Here is a 16,727-nt window from a genome sequence, read left to right on the forward strand (position 1 = left end):
AAAATGGTGTTTGGGGGGGCGGGGAGGGGACAGTCCTGGCTACTAAGCCTCCTTTATTCTGAGGGGTGGGGGGGGCTGTTATGTCTGATCCATGCATTGCTGGAGAAAGGCCTCTGCCTCTGAGGCCGGTGCACACACACACGCACACCCATGGAGAGGACGAACCTCGCTGTAACGACAGCCCAGATTTTTGGTAATATTTATACATGACACAGTGATTATTAATTGATGTGAACTGCTATTCCAAGAGACTTCTTCTTCATGCCTTACTCCTAAAAGATGTAGAAAGGAACAAAAAAAATGTATGTGGCAAAGGAGATGGGGAGGGTAATTATTATTATTATTTTTTTTGTAATGTTAAATAAAATGCTGCTTTCAACCTCTGGCTGTAGTTCATATGTTTGTGCTTTCATGTGCCTTACAGGGGCAAAAGGGGGGTGACATGACGTCATTTTGCAGTGTGGACATGGGAGGTTTGTGTGGCAAAACTAATGATCCGAAAATAAATCTTAACAGAAAAAAAAAAACCTATGGGGCAGCTCGTGTGTTACTCATCTAACCATGATGCTACTGCTGGAGTTTATTTTTATTTGTTGGAGGGGGGGATAAACGTGATGAGATGGATTGCTGTGTTGAGGTCTGAGTCACTCTCAATGTGCGTTCAACAGCAAAAAACAGCCAGAGCAGCAGTCTGGTACGGAGCTGGTGGGGGCCGGAGAGAGAGAGATGGAGAGGGAGAAGGACGCAGTGTGGGCGGGTTAAGAAACGCCGAGAGGGAGGGGACGTCAGCGTAATATTCCTACCGTCTTTTTTTGGTCCCGTTCCTCCTCCGTAGAGCCGAAAAAAGAAAAAAAAAACAAGGGCATCCATCGGTGTCTTCATCCTCCTCGCATCTCATCACACAGCCTGGGAGATAAACCCTCCTGTCCGGGTCTTGGGTTGTTGAGAACATCCGCCTGTGTGCGTCTCCACCTGGAGGACTGGGTCGTTTGCAGCCTGCGGGGGGATTGCCGTGCTGTGCCGAGCGGCAGGGGCGTGAGAGGCGGATGCTGCGAGCGTAGAGGCAGGGTACCAACCAGGAGCATCACCGCACTCAGCACGGTAATGTCAGACCTGCAAGTTTCTGCTCAAGCAGACCTTCATTTCTGCGACATTCAGCCTGCTCGGGCTCCCGATGCGATGTCTGAACACGGCTATCGGCAGCCATGTACCCGGAGCTGTGTGGTAATGTGTGTCAGTGCAGGCAGGCTGTGATATAAATCGGCTGCAAATTGTCGCATAGTCGCATGTTTCTGCCCCTGAATGTGTGTGTTTGTGTGTCTAGCCTTGAACAACCTGTGACCAGAAGGACTCTTCTGTGATATATTTCCTCCTCCTTCTTTTTTTCTTTTTTCTTTTGGTTTAATCTGTGCTGTCCTGTAGCTTTTCGAGGACTGCAGCAGTGAAGGTGAAAACATAATAGAGGTTTCTTATATCAGGTTAGGTTAGGGGGGAAAATGCAGCTGCAGCCACATCTGAAGAATGAGTCCTTGAGGGGTTTTCAGCTCCAACAATCCACAATGAAAACCTGGGAAAACACCCACACTGCCACACACACACACACATGCCACCTTTTCTCCTGACACACACTCCTGACCAGGTATGCATGTGATCCACAGGCTATCCTGGGCTCTCGAGCTGAAACCACGCCACTCTCGTGATGGTGAACAGCTTCTCGATCGTTCATGTTCCTCCTTGTGTAGCCTCTTTTTTTTTTTTTTTTTTTTTGCTGTGTAGGTCTTACATACGTGACTCTTGCACAGTGATGTTTTTGCGCACACACAGGCAGCACCAGCTGATAGGCCTGATCTGTCTCTCTGTCTTGTTACTGTTCCTGTCTCCTCTCACTGCTGATCAGTTGTTGATGCATGTACTGTATTCCTCCCCCTCTCTCCTCACCCCCACCCTGTTGCCCCTCTCCCCCCTCCTTTTTTTTCCTTTGCTCCCTCAGATGGACAGAATGAATTTTCTCTCCTTCCTCCTCCTTTGCTTGACTTCGGTTGCCATTGGCAACAAAGGTCAGTTCCTCATCCTTTTGACTGTTAATTGTGAAGTATTGAGATGATGGTTTTGAGGCAGGACCGTGGCTGTTTTGGCCCGAACTGTTCCTTTATTTACAGCTTCGACGCCTCGCTCGTTCAGCAGCACGTCTGAGCCCTCATACATGTTCATGACCCGGTGTGTCTGTGTCGCCTGTGGTGTGACTCTGAGAAAATTATAAATCTGTTCCCCCGCCTATAGCAGATTTATCATTCTGGAGAAGCATGACTCTGCTTCAGCATCATTGTTCCTGTGATTATCGTGTTGAAGGAAAGGCGGATGAAACGGGCGGCGTGGAGGGAGAATGTCAGAGGAGAAGAAGGTAGAGGAGCGGAGACGCAGGGAAGATGAGGAGATTGAAGGAGATGGAGTGTCAGAGAGATGGGGAGGTGGGGTGGGGGGTGGGAGGGGGGGGGTGTTAGGAGAGAAAGAGGAGAAGGAGCTGTGACAGGAGAGGACGTGCCGAAAAGATCCATGCTGATAAGCGGGGGTGGGGGGTGTAGAGAGGTGGTACGTGAGATCAGGTGACACGAGGGAAAAGAGGAAAAGTGTGAGATACTGGGCTATTTCTGTGTGTGGGTGAGGAGGGGTGGGTAAATGTTGTGGAGCGATAGAGTGACAGAGAGGGGAGGAGTGCCAGGGGACACAGAGAAGGAAGAGAGATGGAGTGAGCTGCCTCTCAATCTGTAATCCGGGATGTAATCCACAGGCCTGATGCTCAGATTAATGCTATAGCAGGGCAGAGCAGGGCAGAGCAGGGCAGGGCAGGGGAGGGAGGGAGGGGGGATCAGCAGAGGGGACAGAGGGCAGGAGATAAATGACCAAAAAAGAGACACACACCAGAGGACCATGGAAACAGAGGAGGAGGAGAGGATGAATGTCTTTGATTAGGGCTGGGTATTAAACCTCAGTATGTGTTTGGTGCCAGCTAAAATTGGTTTGAACCAGTTGGTGTTACAAACTGTCTGGCACGCTCACATTTGTGCTCCTTACTTCTTTTTTGCTCAGTAATTTTTCTTTTATGTCATATTAAATAATGAAAGCATGCATATATAATTTGGACATTTGTGAAAATGTAAAAATAAATAAATAAAAAAAACCTTCTATTAAAGTATATGTAGCTATCGCTGCAATTAATAATACTTTCATTGTCACATAATCTGCCTAATTTCTTGATTAATTTCTTGATATGTGGTAAAATTATTAACCACTTAACTGCAAAAACATTCAAGACAAAGCAGCATAATGTCACACCCGAAGATGAAGGGGTTTGACAGAAACGGGCATATCTTTTTAAAAATAGTCTGTTTTTAGTCACGTCTTTGCATGCAGTTTCATTAAAGCACAACAAAACCTCATAAGCAAATTCAGTTTTAACAGAAAGCCCATTATAGCTGGTGAGTCCGAGCTCATTTTCAGATACAGCGACGGAGCGTGACAGGCTTAAATGAAAAATACATTACGGCGTGCTTTTTTAAAAAGTGTAATAGCAAGTAAAATGGAAATACCTCCTCCAATGTTCTTAAGCTAGTTCGACAATAAAAAGCGTCTTGTGTTTGTGCTAAAACTGACATTAGAATCAGAAAACTTTCGCATGACACCCCAGCGCCGTCTCTGAAGGGAGAGCGGTGCGATCAGATTCAGAACCAGGAGCATTTTTCCTCTGTTCCCTTTCCTCTCTCAGACGAGACAGCAAAATTAGTTCCAGTCAGACTTTACGGAGAAAACTCACTGTGAAGACAACAAAGTGATTGCCAAACAAAAGTCTGCCTGTGTCTGATTTCAGACTCTGTGTTAAGAGATTGAGGACAACAGAGGGAGGGCACTCCGGCTTTTGTTTTTGCTCTTTGCTGGAGTGTAAAATCATCATCCTTCTGGCTCATTAACTTGCCCTTTGATCACTCAGCACAGAACATTCAGCACCAGGATGAATAATTAATTTGCAATTAAAGGTTAAATTCAGAGTAAACCTGAGGCATTTGATTCTGACTCTGTTTTTTTTTTTTTTTGTGAGGCGCCTGTGGCAGGTCAGTTTAGGTGATTGATATGAGAAGTATATTTCTGTGTGTGTGTGATAGGGAGAAATCTGACTGGCTTTAATTACACTGTCAGACAGGAAGGTGTGCAGAGTGGTGCTTGACATGAACAAGGGCAGGTGGTCCATGATGGAGAAGAAAAAAGGGGGTTGGGGGGCGAACTGTGAGATTGTGAACGTGCTCAGACTGTCTCACATCCATCGTGTATTTTTCCCACTCGTGCACACTCTCACCGTGTCCTCACCCATAATGAAGAGTTAAAAATAGATGCATTGGTTCCTTCTAATTGCTCCATTTAACCCAAAGCCTCCTCTCTGTGCCGTTTAGCCAATAAGCACAAGCCATGGATCGAGACAGAGTACCAGGGGATTGTCATGGAGAACGACAACACCGTGCTGCTCAATCCCCCTCTCTTTGCCCTCGACAAAGATGCTCCACTTCACTACGCTGGTAACACCAACTGCAATAAGAAGCATGGAAGAGCATAAAGTTGATGCGAACATTTTTGATGTGAAGCCTGCGGTAAAATAGGTCAAATCATCTGCTCGAGTAGCCGGACCGAAATCATCTCACTGGGTCAAATTGGAAATGATGTGACTTTAATTTTATGAACAGATTGATGCTGCAGCTCTGAGGCCAGTTTGAGGTTTATTTATGTCAGTTTACGTACTTGAACTTTTACTAGTAAACACGAGTGCTCATTTTTCACTTCGAGATGTCAGACTGCTGCCATTTCCAGCCATATTTCCCAACAGACGGTCCCTATATTAAAAGCAATGCATTCAGTCACAGAGTCCACTATTTTTAGACCATCATAGTGTAATTCAACCCTTCGTTGCAGGAGCAGTCAGCGGCGCTCTGCAGCCTGATGAAATGAGGTTATCGTGTTTGCACTTGCAGACCTGGAAATAACTATGTTCAGTCAAATTATAAAAGATCAACTTAAATTACTCAGGGGCTCCCTGAAATTTATTGGACCCATGTCAAGAATGAAGAGGAAATTAGCTGTTTGCGTACGAACCTTCGACTTATGTCAGCCAGGGAAGATCCGCTTCATTTTCAGTCGCAGCTGCAATCTGTTTCATTCTATTCTGATCATGACTCCCAGCGTGAGATAAAGTGCCACTTAAAGCAATATCTAGATAGTTATCGGCACATTTCTGGTGTAAGGATGGATGATGTGACCTACAATCTGCTGAATATTACAATAAATTGTCACAGTTGGTTCAATAATGTAGCACTGTGGGACATTTCCCTTCCCACTGTGGATCACGTGTGATCTGTTTGTCCTAATTTATACAGTATAACTTATTTAAACTTGACAGTGGGTTGATTAAATTGAATTTTTGCTGCTGAAAACATTAAAATAACTGTTTGATTGAAGGAGATGTGCACAGTTTTTAGCAGAGATTCAAAGCTGGGAAGATACATTTGAACGGTGAAGCTTTTTTTCAGAGAACAGAGACGCCACGATCGCCTTCATTTTTAGTCTAGACCGGACCAGGTGTACTGTGGAGGAATATAGTTCACAAACACTTAGAAACGTATGATGGAGTCACAGCGTGGAGTGCTTTAAAGATAACGAGTAAAGCTTAACCAATCAATGCTCATCAATCAAAGCTAAGCCAATGCAAAGCCGCTCTGTTTAGTTATGTAACCTCGCATTAGTGTAGAGTTCCCAATTCAGACAATGCTTTTTTCTTTATAATAAAGACTGCAGTATAATTTCATTGATTCTACTATCTGTCACCGCCCCCCTTTCCCTCACCCAGGTGAAATTTGTGGCTTCCGGGTCCATAATGGCCCCTCGGGATCCGGTTCGGTCCAGTTTGAAGCTGTGGTCCTAGACCGCTCCACCGGTGAGGGTCTGGTTCGGTCCAAGGAGCCGCTGGACTGTGAAAGCCAGCGGGAGCACAGCTTCACCATCCAGGCCTACGACTGCGGAGAGGGACCTGATGGAGTCAACAGCAAGAAATCCCACAAGTTAGACCCCCACCCCCCCTAATTTAGACAGATTTTTAATCCTTTCAGCAATAATCAAAGTCAGTGTTTGAGGCTCTTCTAGCTATGCATTGTAAAAACTGTGCATCCAGTACTGCTTTCTGTTGTTCTAGTAATCTCCCTACTTGTTTGTCTTCCCGCTCCTGCTTTCCTCAGGGCCACCGTGCACGTTCGCGTAAACGACGTCAACGAGTTCTCCCCCGTGTTTGTTGAGCGCCGCTACGAGGCCTCTGTCCCAGAAGGGCGTCTGTTTGACCGAATCGTACGCGTGGAGGCTCTGGATGCCGACTGCTCCCCGCAGTACAGCCAGATTTGCTTCTATGACATCATCACTCCCAATGTGCCCTTTGCTATTGACAACGATGGTGAGATGAATCTCATTTTGCAAATTAGAGCCTCATAGACTAATCCATATTTCCCCTTTGATTCCAAGAAAAATACAATATGCCCGCCAGTCACCACATTATTTCCTTATTTTCTCTCTTTCTTGGGTGGCCGTGGTTTCAAATAGAATAACAAAATTCAATATTCGGATCAGTATTCAGCTGCTAAACTCCGGATGTCCTCAATACATGAAGAACATACACACCAGACGCTGCTGCATAGCGACAGAGTGAAAAGATTTGCAGGCACTTATGATTCTTCTCCTCTCAGGTAGAAACCGAAAGATGTTAAAATAGACTTTGTGTGGGCGGACGATTGTTCTGTCTCTGCATCAACATCGCAACAGCTGTTCGGCTTAAAGGGGGCTTATTGTGCAAAATCCACCTATTTATTTAATTGTATTTTTGAGTATATTTGGGTTTGTATAACCCCAAAACTGTGAAGAAAGACCGCTTGCTTGCTTCTTTTCTTTCTGCAGAGATCAGGAACTGAGCCTCAAAATTTACTGCCCTGTTTGATGTCAAAAAGAGATAAGCACAGTCCTCAGCAGTCAAAAGACCTTTCCCCTTAAATTATGAATAAGTGCAACTATTATTCCCTCGCTCAAGCAACTTTTCCTAACTCCAACGTGTAATGTACTCCAGACACCTGAGGACTCAGCGTCCCAGTGGATTACATATGTTTTGATGACAAAATCCTCAGAGGTGATCCCATACAAGAGCGATTCAGTAATTACAGGTACTCTTTATATAAACTATTTTTGCCTAATTATCGAGTTGTTTCCACAACATCCATTCATTAGCTTAAGCGCTAATGATTTGGGAAATATTTAAATGGAAATAAACATTGAGATCATTATTTTATGCGATAGATTTAAAAAACAACTGAGTTTGAATGTTCTCAAATCTGTCACCTGGGAGTTTGGAGGTTTTCTGTTAAACTGATTTGAAAATGTGAAGTTTGAGTTTTATAGTGGATTTCCTGTGCATGATACCATCAGGGATACATATGTTTTCAACATAAATCCACATTACACTGAATTTACAGCTATTCAACAGATGTAAGATTGTAAGATTTTCCTCCCTAGAAATGTACCCCAACATTTTTATTGTCGTTCAGCCAGCATTTAAAAGATTTATGACACAGAAAGCACACATTACACAGCTGACAAAGTAACACATTTAACAGGACGCATTAGGAGAAAGAGAGAAACCCTTATTTCAGATAGAAGACATTTTATTTTCCTTTCTGTGTTTCTATAAATATGAAGATAACTTCATCTCCCTGAAACATAAAACACTTTGTTTAATAGTTTATGCAACACTGCAGTGTGATCACAATGATTTAAAGGAGCAGTTTGCAGTTTTCCAACCTTACTTTACCTTTCAAACCACTGAATTATATCAAGTATCATGAAATCATTGCTTTGTTGACCTGAGTATTGCTGAAAATGATACTGAGTCCAGCTTATTTACTCGGTGTACCATATCCTGTACTCAGACAATAACAGTGTTCAGATCAGTTATATTAATCTGTTCTAAAAGTAATGTTTACTATATAATTGCACTTTTTTTATATTTCACATGTAATTTCTGTATAATTGCATCGCTAATAAAAAGAACTCATATTTAATGATTTTATAAAAATCAGAAACACTCAGTAAAAGCATAAGCTATGATGGTGGGCCCAAATCCTGATACGATCTCAAATGGAAAACCTTGGCCATTTCTTTCATTTTAGGCCCCTGTGCTAAGTGCTAAGTGCTAACATGTCATCTCAGGAGCTGTTTAAATAAACTTTCTCTGCATTTTTGTTAAAATAACATCTTAAGCAAATACACAATACAAGCAATTAACCGTCTCTATACAGACAACAATACTGTAGAGGAGAAGAAGCATTTAAATTCCCTCCGCCATCATTTGTTTGGCTGTTGTGCCACTTTGGGGCAAACTGCTGCTGTATAATGAGGGTTTGTCAGTGAGTTTTAAAATACCTTTCTCATGTTTTAATTATTGTCTTAAAAATATGATGAAACTAATAAACAGACGTGTATCCTAATGTTAATTTGAATAGTAAAACTTGATAGTTAGTAAACCAGACAGCACCAAAAACAAGCAAATTGTGGCACAGCGGGCACATGTTCTGTAAAATAAATAATAAAACCCATGGACCTTTTGGATTAATTAAAAAGAAATTTGCTGCCGTACAAAACTGATCATCGCTTAAACTGAATATTTAATAATTTGATCAATTTGACCTGTGGATATTTGATGTTGCGCTAATTATCCATAAACTCAAATAAATCACTGCTAGAACATGAGGCTGTTTTCAAACTGCAGATTAAAATGAGTCCTGGTTTTGACCAGAATTCACTTCAAAAACATGGAGGGTACCAGTGCTTATTGGTCTCTGTCATAGACATTAAATTGGTGTTAAATTGGAGTTTTGCTTTTCGAACTATGACATGAAACTGATGCCTAAAGATGGCTGAACAAAAACAAGTTTTTGTCTTCTTGAACTGGGTGTAAAACTGATTTGGTTTAGTGAAGCTTAAAGGCTCCAAGGATGTCATGTGACCACCTCCTGCACGTTTTTAAGTAAATAAAGCTGGAAACAATAACAATTTCAACCCTGTCATATGTGCTCTGAGAGCCTGAAAGTTAAAAAGTAATCAGAATATAAAGGTCAAATTTCAGATGCCTTTATTAAATAAACTAAAAGTCTTATACAAAAAAGAATGAGCTGATTTTTAGGGAGTTGGGTTGGAGGCACTGATTTGTTTTCCTTGGTAGGCTGTGCAGTAAATATGGCTGATGTTACCTTTAGCTTTGATTCATAAGAACGCAGAGCACAAACCATACTCACTAACTGGAGGTTTGAATCCTGACAAAGTGCCTTTCTGTAGCTGGAAATTATAGTTATATTAGGATTATTTGACTACCCTGTGAAGGTTATTTATATGTTAAAAAGCTGCTGTGTTGTTGCTGGTGTAGGCATTTTGAGTAACAGAGTCCCAAAGCTTTCTCATTCTTGGTGTTGATGCCCCATGTATTATTGCCAGCGTTATGAACTTTGGTCTCCACAGAGCAAGGCTCGTGTTTTTGGTTTGACAGCTTATTAAAAATATATTTTTTATCTTGTTGGTAGACCGTCCCTCTGCACAGAAGCATTTACACATTTATCAGTTTTTGCCAGCAGACAGAATCGACGAGGAGGCACCTTCACGCAAAACAAACCTAAGAGAGCCATTAGATGTTTTTCCTCCTCAGGCGTGGGACCTAATTATGCTCCATCGCTATGTCCAAGCTGTAATGCGGAGGGATGACGTGAGAAGGCGTGCAAACTTTAGCACAGATTTGACCAAAAAGCGAGAGCTGGGTTTGGGTTGTTGTGCTTCATTGCCATCGGTCACATCTGTTTGTTTCTTCTGTGCTCACATATAGTGTGTTTTAATACAGATTAATTCACATTAAGCTGATCTCATCCACATACTTTTCCTGTTTCTGCTGTTAGTTTGTGAAAAGACTGTGAAAAGTGACACAAATGTGGCCTATTAAGACTACATTGTTAACAAGCCATATGTTGCCACTCTGCACTGCTAAAATCTTGATTTTATAACCATGAGGTCCTCCGATAAAATCACTATACACATAAATTTAAAAAAATAAGATGAAAACAACAGCTGTCTTGTGATTTTGGTCACATTTACATGTGAAATGATCCCACAAAGAGCACGTTCTCCTTCACATCTATATCTTCTGCCCTGCGGTCGAATGCGTGCTGTGTGCTGTCTCTCGTCTCTGTTTGATTTAAAGCTCCAAACAATCTGTTTAGAACAACAATGAAAACCTTGAAAATGAATGAATATTGGAGCTTTAGGCTGAATCCTTTGACTGGTTGGTTTGGGATCAACTGCAGCTGTTTAACAGAGTGTCACAGCAACTGAGAAGGACCCTGTTTTGGTATGACTGTGCAGAAATGTCCCAGACTTGGAGGGCTTTGCCGAGGATGAGCGGTTCCTTTCTTTAGGGGTCAGACTGATACAACAGCACAGCAACCTTTTGTTCCAGCTTTGCTCAAACGCTGTGGGCTGTTTATTGTCTATTTTCTGTTTCAATTTGTCTATTCTGCTCCTGTTTCTACCTCTGTCTCTTTCATCCCTCTGTTTTTCCCTCTCACCATGTCACACCATCTTCTTTCCTTAGCATTGTTTGTCAGCTGGCATGCTGAGTGCTGTCAGCCTATCACAGATACTCGCTGTTTATTCATCTTTATCTCTAAAAACAGGAAAACCCTTCAGTTTTTTATCCTGTTGTGTGCAATCTGTCCTCGCTTTCATATCACCGAGCATGACGCGTTTAACAGGACAGTGGCTCTGCTGTTGGGAATGTGCCGGTTTTATCAATGGGTCTTTATTTGACCCGAGCTTCAGTTATGCAAAAACCTTGTGGTTGGGTGACTAATGTTCTATTTTTTTCCCCGGTTTATTTTTTGTTTCATTATTTTTCTGTGTCTCCTAGGAAACATTAAGAACACAGAGCCGTTGGATTCAAAGCGGCAGCGCGTTCACACCTTCTGGGTGACAGCCTTCGACTGTGGAAAGAACCGCGCTCAGGCTGACGCTCAGGTTGTTGTCACGGTCAAGCCGTCCTGCAAACCCGGCTGGATCGGTAATTTTTCACACGCACTTCTCTTTTTCTGATCCCAGAACAAGGCCGATGAGACTTTACACATACGTGCGCTTTAGTTGTTTAATCTTTTCCTTTTTTTGTGGTGATGGGGGGGATGAAACTTTCACTTTGATTTAGAAAGTGTGTGGGCTGCCACTTGGATGAATCACCTTTGCATGTTTAGATCAAAAGAACTGTGTTTTAAAGAGGCGGTGTTGAATCTTAGTAATATCAAGGGAAGGTAACTGCATAGTTAAACTGTGACAGTATATTTTTAGATCACACATACGACTACAGCAATGTTACGTGCTTTTTCAGACAGTAGATTTCCTGTTTAAAAGGGGAAGTCCACAGAGGAGGTTCATGGATGTAGTGAAGGAGGACGTTAGGGATAGATGGGCTGTATAAATTTAACACACTTTCCCCTTTTTAGCATGCTGGAGTCAGTCGGCTTTGACATTTTTTAAAGATAAGGGTAGTTGACTCCAAAGCAGTTTTCAGACATGAACTCTGGGAAAAACTGGAGAATCAAGTTGGGATATTGTCTGAGGTTGCCTTCTCTCACATGTATCACACAGCAGGGGAATGTTTGCGTCATATTTATTCTCACTATCGTGGTTTAGCCGAGACATGACGCCCACTCCCTCGCTGGGAAATCACTCCACAAATTACCCGTGGTAATTCTCACATGGCCGCAATCAGACACCAGGCATACCTTGTGCTAGGGGAAGTCGATGGTTCGAGACATTTAATGTCCGAGTCGTCTGCGTTTGATGTTAAAGGAGTGCAGAAAAGGTCAGAAGGGCTCAGATGTTAAAGGTGAAGCGGGTATTGATACTTTTTTTTCAGGATGGACCAAGCGTGTAGAGTACACCCCTGGGTCAGGCAGCATCCCTCTGTTCCCCAGCCTGCATTTGGAGACCTGTGAAGAGACCGTGTGGAACATCCAGGCCACCGTAGAGCTCCAGACCGGCCACATCGGGAAAGGCTGTGACAGAGACAGCTACTCCGACAGATCTGTGCGACGTCTGTGTGGTGGGTTCAGGCTTATGACTGAAAACATGTTAACCTTTTGACATCAGATCCGTTATTTCTATCACCTCTCTTTTTTGTATCAGGTGCTGTCAGGGGCGAAGTCGACCTGCTCCCACCTCCATCTCCTGCCGCTAACTGGACTTCAGCGCTGCCCACTCTCCCGTCTTCCGACTCATCTCTGATCTTCTCCTTCAACGGCTCCAACCACGTCGCTGTCGTGCCCGATTCGGTTGTGTCCGCACTATCCGGCGACCACTTCACCCTCCAGCTGTGGATGCGCAGAGGTGGTGCCAACATCCAGCCTGCGACCACGCAAACCAGAGGAAATCGCAAGGAGGAGGAGACTATTGTCTGCAGCACCGTCAGGAATGGTAAGCGCTGTCCCTCGCACATTAATTTAGCCTTTGGGACTGCGAGTGATGTTGTGGTTATAAATGGTTTTGCTTCTTCACTTTTCTATCCACTCCTCAGTCATCTAAACCCTTAGAGGGCACCATTTTATCACGTGAGCGTCGGGGAAAATCATGCCCTGAAAAAAAACAGTTTAAAGCTACTATCAAGGTGCTCTTGAGAGAGGCACTTAACCTCCAGCTGCTCTGCTTGTGCAGCCAAGTGGAAAACAGAAGAAGAGTAAAATACTGTAATTGTGCCAGGAACAATATTATGGGTAATGTGAATATTTTCAGCTGTGTGACTTTGTATGGGTGCAGTTTTCAGCAAGCTTTCCTTTTTGATAAAATTCACAGGTGAGAAAAACATGGTGGAGTTTCAGATTGAATGTAAACTCACGTCGTGCCTCTGCACCAGCAGCAGAGGCTGGCTGGTCCTTTTTCTTTTTACCTCGTCCGCCTGTCCGTGTGTCCCATTCTCGTGAGCGTGATGTCTTAGCAGTGTTTGAGGGAATTTGGCACAATGATTCACTTTGACTCAAAGATGAAATTATACATTTTTTTGTCTGTTCTTAAACAAGTTCAATAAATGTGTTTGTGTTTTACTCAAGAATTAATATGCTAATTATTGCATACAGTTAGAGCCATAATAGGTTGGACAAAGACTCTATGTACATATATGACAAATAAAGCGAAGACTTTCAGCTTAAATTCAAGGGGTTTAACAAAAGTATTCCATTAACTCTTTACAGCCATGTTTACACACAGTGCCCTGTTTTCAGAGGCTCCAAAATCAATGGATAATTGACCGATGAGCTTTTTCACGGCTAGGTGAGGCCTGTTTGCCTGTTATTTCATAATAAATGAAGCAGACATAATATCTGAAGTTGATTCAAAGTATTTACCTTGTATTTTGTGGCTTTTTACTGTATTTTTTTTAAATATGAGACCCAAAGACATATCAGTACGAGGGAGGCCATCACTGGGCTGAAAAGCCAAAATAAATCAGAGAGATTAAATAAGCCGTAGGAGTGTTTAAATCGACAATTTGACACGTTATGAAACACCACAGAAGCCAATGAAAGTGGATGATGACAGTATTTTTTTTTTCATGGTTAAGAAGAACAACCAAGCCATGAAAACTCTCAAAGAGGTATCTGTATCACTGTCAAGGTCCACAACCAAGAGAAACCTTCATTAATGTAAATACAAGCTGCAAACCACTGGTAAAAGAACGCGAAGGCCAGGTGAGACTTTCCCAGAAAACATGTAAAAGAGCCTGAAAAGAAAATTTGGCCAGATTACACCAAGATGAACTTGTAGTAGAATGACGGTAAAACAGAAGCATCATCCGTTAAACATGGTGGAGGCGATGTTACGGCCTGGGCATGCATGGCAGCTAGTGGAATCGTGCAGCTAGTGTTTATTGATGATGTGGCCACAGATAGAAGTAGCAGGATGAATTATCAAGTGTACACGTTTAGATTCAGACTGCAAAACTAATCAGACAGCACTTCACAGTGCAAATGGATAATGAGTCAAAGCAAATAAAGAGTTTCTCAAAGCAAAGAAATGTTATATTCATCAATGACCAATTCATTGAAGAATATCAATGAGTTGATATTTGTCATCAGAGTATGTTTTTGATTTGCTGATGTCACCTAATACTGTGCAGGAGGCAGGTTTTGGACCCAGTATAAAGGACTCGAGAGGCAAACGTGAACTCTAAATGCTTTTCAGAATCACAAAATGGGATATCACAAAGGATGTGACAAAGGACCAGGAGGAAGACACGGACAATTTAAACACAAGGCATTTAGGTGAGGGGTAAACAGGTGGGAGACACCACAGGAACAAATCAGGGATAACGAGACACGGGAAGTAAAGCTAGACACAGGGCACAGGAGACCAAGGACTAACAAAATAAAACGGGAAAATACTACACACTGAATCGCAGAGGAAAACTCGACAAAGCACAGGGAACAAAGACGAGGCCGATAAAACAAGATAGGACAGAAAACAACAAACTTTAAATCAGAACAGAAACCAAGAACAAAGGGATAAACACTGAGGAATTATAACTAACTCGACACAAAGGGATACAAGACAAAACACAGAGGCTGGATTAGACCAGACACAGAAACATAAGGGAGGCAAGAAAACAAACTGAAACCAAGAACAGAATTAAATGCGAAACCTAAACCTGGGAACATAAATACGGAGAAACAAATCAGGAAATGATCTAAAAAAAAGACACAAAACTCAAAAGTTTGATTCTTAGACCCAGAGACTGTAACAACTGAAGGCAAAAGGCCGAAAGACCCACAAACAGCAACAACCAAATCTGGCCGAACATCTCAAGGGAGGAAATGCAGCATTTGGTGATGTCCATGGGTTCTAGACTGCAAAGGATTTTCATCCAACAACACTTAATGCAAATTCTTGCAAAATCCCTTTAATTAAAGCTGGAAGTCTGCACTTTAATCACATCTTGATTGATTTATAATCCACTGTGCAGAGGGAAAACTACAGAAACTGGGTATTTGACCAACAAATGATTGCCCCAACTGTAAATCTTCTGTGCTACCATGTTGAGGATGTGCATACAGATTCCATGTATTAGAATACAGCTTATTTGCCACCACATCCATATTATGAAGCACCGTCTACTGTCAGAATCACTGGCCACTCCACTGGCTGGTGAATCCACACCACAGCAAACCAGTAATTCTTCCCATTTCTTCTTTATTCTCCCAAAGAAACGCTGGATGATTTTAAGAAGTTCTGACAGGCCTGCGCCAATTATCTTCTGTTTTTCTGCTCTCCTGCTCCACAGATGACTCCTTCTCCCATTACTCCCTCTCCGTCCACGGCTGCCGCCTCTCCCTCTTCTACTGGCCCGACGTCTCAGCCGCTCGCCCCGTCAAGTTCTTGTGGAAATTGGAGCAGGTAACTGAAGGGAAGTGCAACGCTCAGCTTCGATGCTGTCGGTTGCACAGTTTCTTCTGTATCTCAAGCTCGAAATTAAGCTGAAATTGAAGAAAATTCAGTCGTTACTTTTTATGTCTGTGCCATGTCAAACAACAGAACCGTCCCTCGTTGGAAATTTAGCTATTTTACAAATGAGAATATATGCAGAGCGAGTGAAATGACAACCCTATTGTTTATCTAGATAAAAGGCTTTTTCTTTCATCTCCCGGGCTTTCTCTAACGAGATCATTAAATGTTTCATGCATGAAGAGGATCTGTGCGTCATCCGTATTTACAAAATCAATTTCTGTTCGGACTATTTTGTGCAGTCCGTTCCCAGTAAAAAGGAAATGGAACAAAATGGAACTCATTTTCTGTTCTGATCACACCGCATCTTCAGCACCGTGGTGAAACGCGCAGTCTCAGCCGAGTACATGAAGATGTTTGTGTCGCTGCACGAACCTTTTATGTATCACAACATACTTCTCGGCTCTAAATCTATATCTTTCATCATAAAGCTACCTGTGAGGTTAAAAGTCCAGCATGCATCAGAATACATGAATACAAGTAGCGAGGTCTTTCGGCACACCTGTATACCTGGATGCATGTGAGGCTGTGGTTTGGTGTACGTGGTGGAGGGTGATCGGGGTTTGTTTTGACGGAAGCCACCAGTCTCAGACAGATTGAAGTCACATGGATTAAAGGATGCTGAGCTGATACAGAGAAGATTTGTTAAATCCCCCTGTCTGGACCTCAATATCTTATTACCCTGTCTTTCTTTCCTACTCCCTCTGCCTTTGTAATTCCCCTGTCATTTGTGTGCTGTATTCCTTCAGGTTTCACATCACTGATAAAGAAAGTTTATCACAGCAAATGTCTGCAGGAATTCACCCGTGGTGGAACGTATATTTATAAATATATATAAATACTCAAGTAGTAGAATCATTTGGATTATAATTTTGACTTGCAGCTTACAAAAGGAAATGTCTTGTCAGGGGAACTTGTCACTTGATTGGACTTTCAGAAGTTCCAAAAGCAAATTTCACCTCAAAACTTTGATTTGAATTTTAACAAGTATTCAATAAGTGGCAAAAACAGCCACAAAGGCAAAGAAAATTTGCATAGTCGGATTTCGTTTATCTCATTTCCTACCAACGTGACAA

General features: G+C 42.5%; 1 protein-coding gene across 2 annotated transcripts in view; it reads left to right on the forward strand.

Annotated features, from left to right (window-relative positions):
• Positions 1 to 723: 723 nt before the first annotated feature.
• clstn3 (calsyntenin 3) overlaps positions 724 to 16,727 on the forward strand; it is a 30,994-nt gene continuing 14,990 nt past the window's right edge. For both annotated transcript variants that reach the window (XM_040030085.1, XM_040030086.1), the window contains exons 1-9: positions 724 to 1,101; positions 1,991 to 2,057; positions 4,443 to 4,565; positions 5,888 to 6,098; positions 6,273 to 6,481; positions 11,021 to 11,170; positions 12,020 to 12,205; positions 12,289 to 12,576; positions 15,431 to 15,543. In XM_040030085.1, coding sequence (XP_039886019.1) covers positions 1,991 to 2,057; positions 4,443 to 4,565; positions 5,888 to 6,098; positions 6,273 to 6,481; positions 11,021 to 11,170; positions 12,020 to 12,205; positions 12,289 to 12,576; positions 15,431 to 15,543 — 1,347 coding nt within the window. In that variant the 5' untranslated portion in view covers positions 724 to 1,101. The remainder of the gene's footprint in view (positions 1,102 to 1,990; positions 2,058 to 4,442; positions 4,566 to 5,887; positions 6,099 to 6,272; positions 6,482 to 11,020; positions 11,171 to 12,019; positions 12,206 to 12,288; positions 12,577 to 15,430; positions 15,544 to 16,727) is intronic.

The sequence above is a fragment of the Simochromis diagramma genome, unplaced genomic scaffold (assembly GCF_900408965.1).
Source record: "Simochromis diagramma unplaced genomic scaffold, fSimDia1.1 OVJJ01000361.1, whole genome shotgun sequence".
NCBI classification, from domain to species: Eukaryota; Metazoa; Chordata; class Actinopteri; order Cichliformes; family Cichlidae; genus Simochromis; species Simochromis diagramma.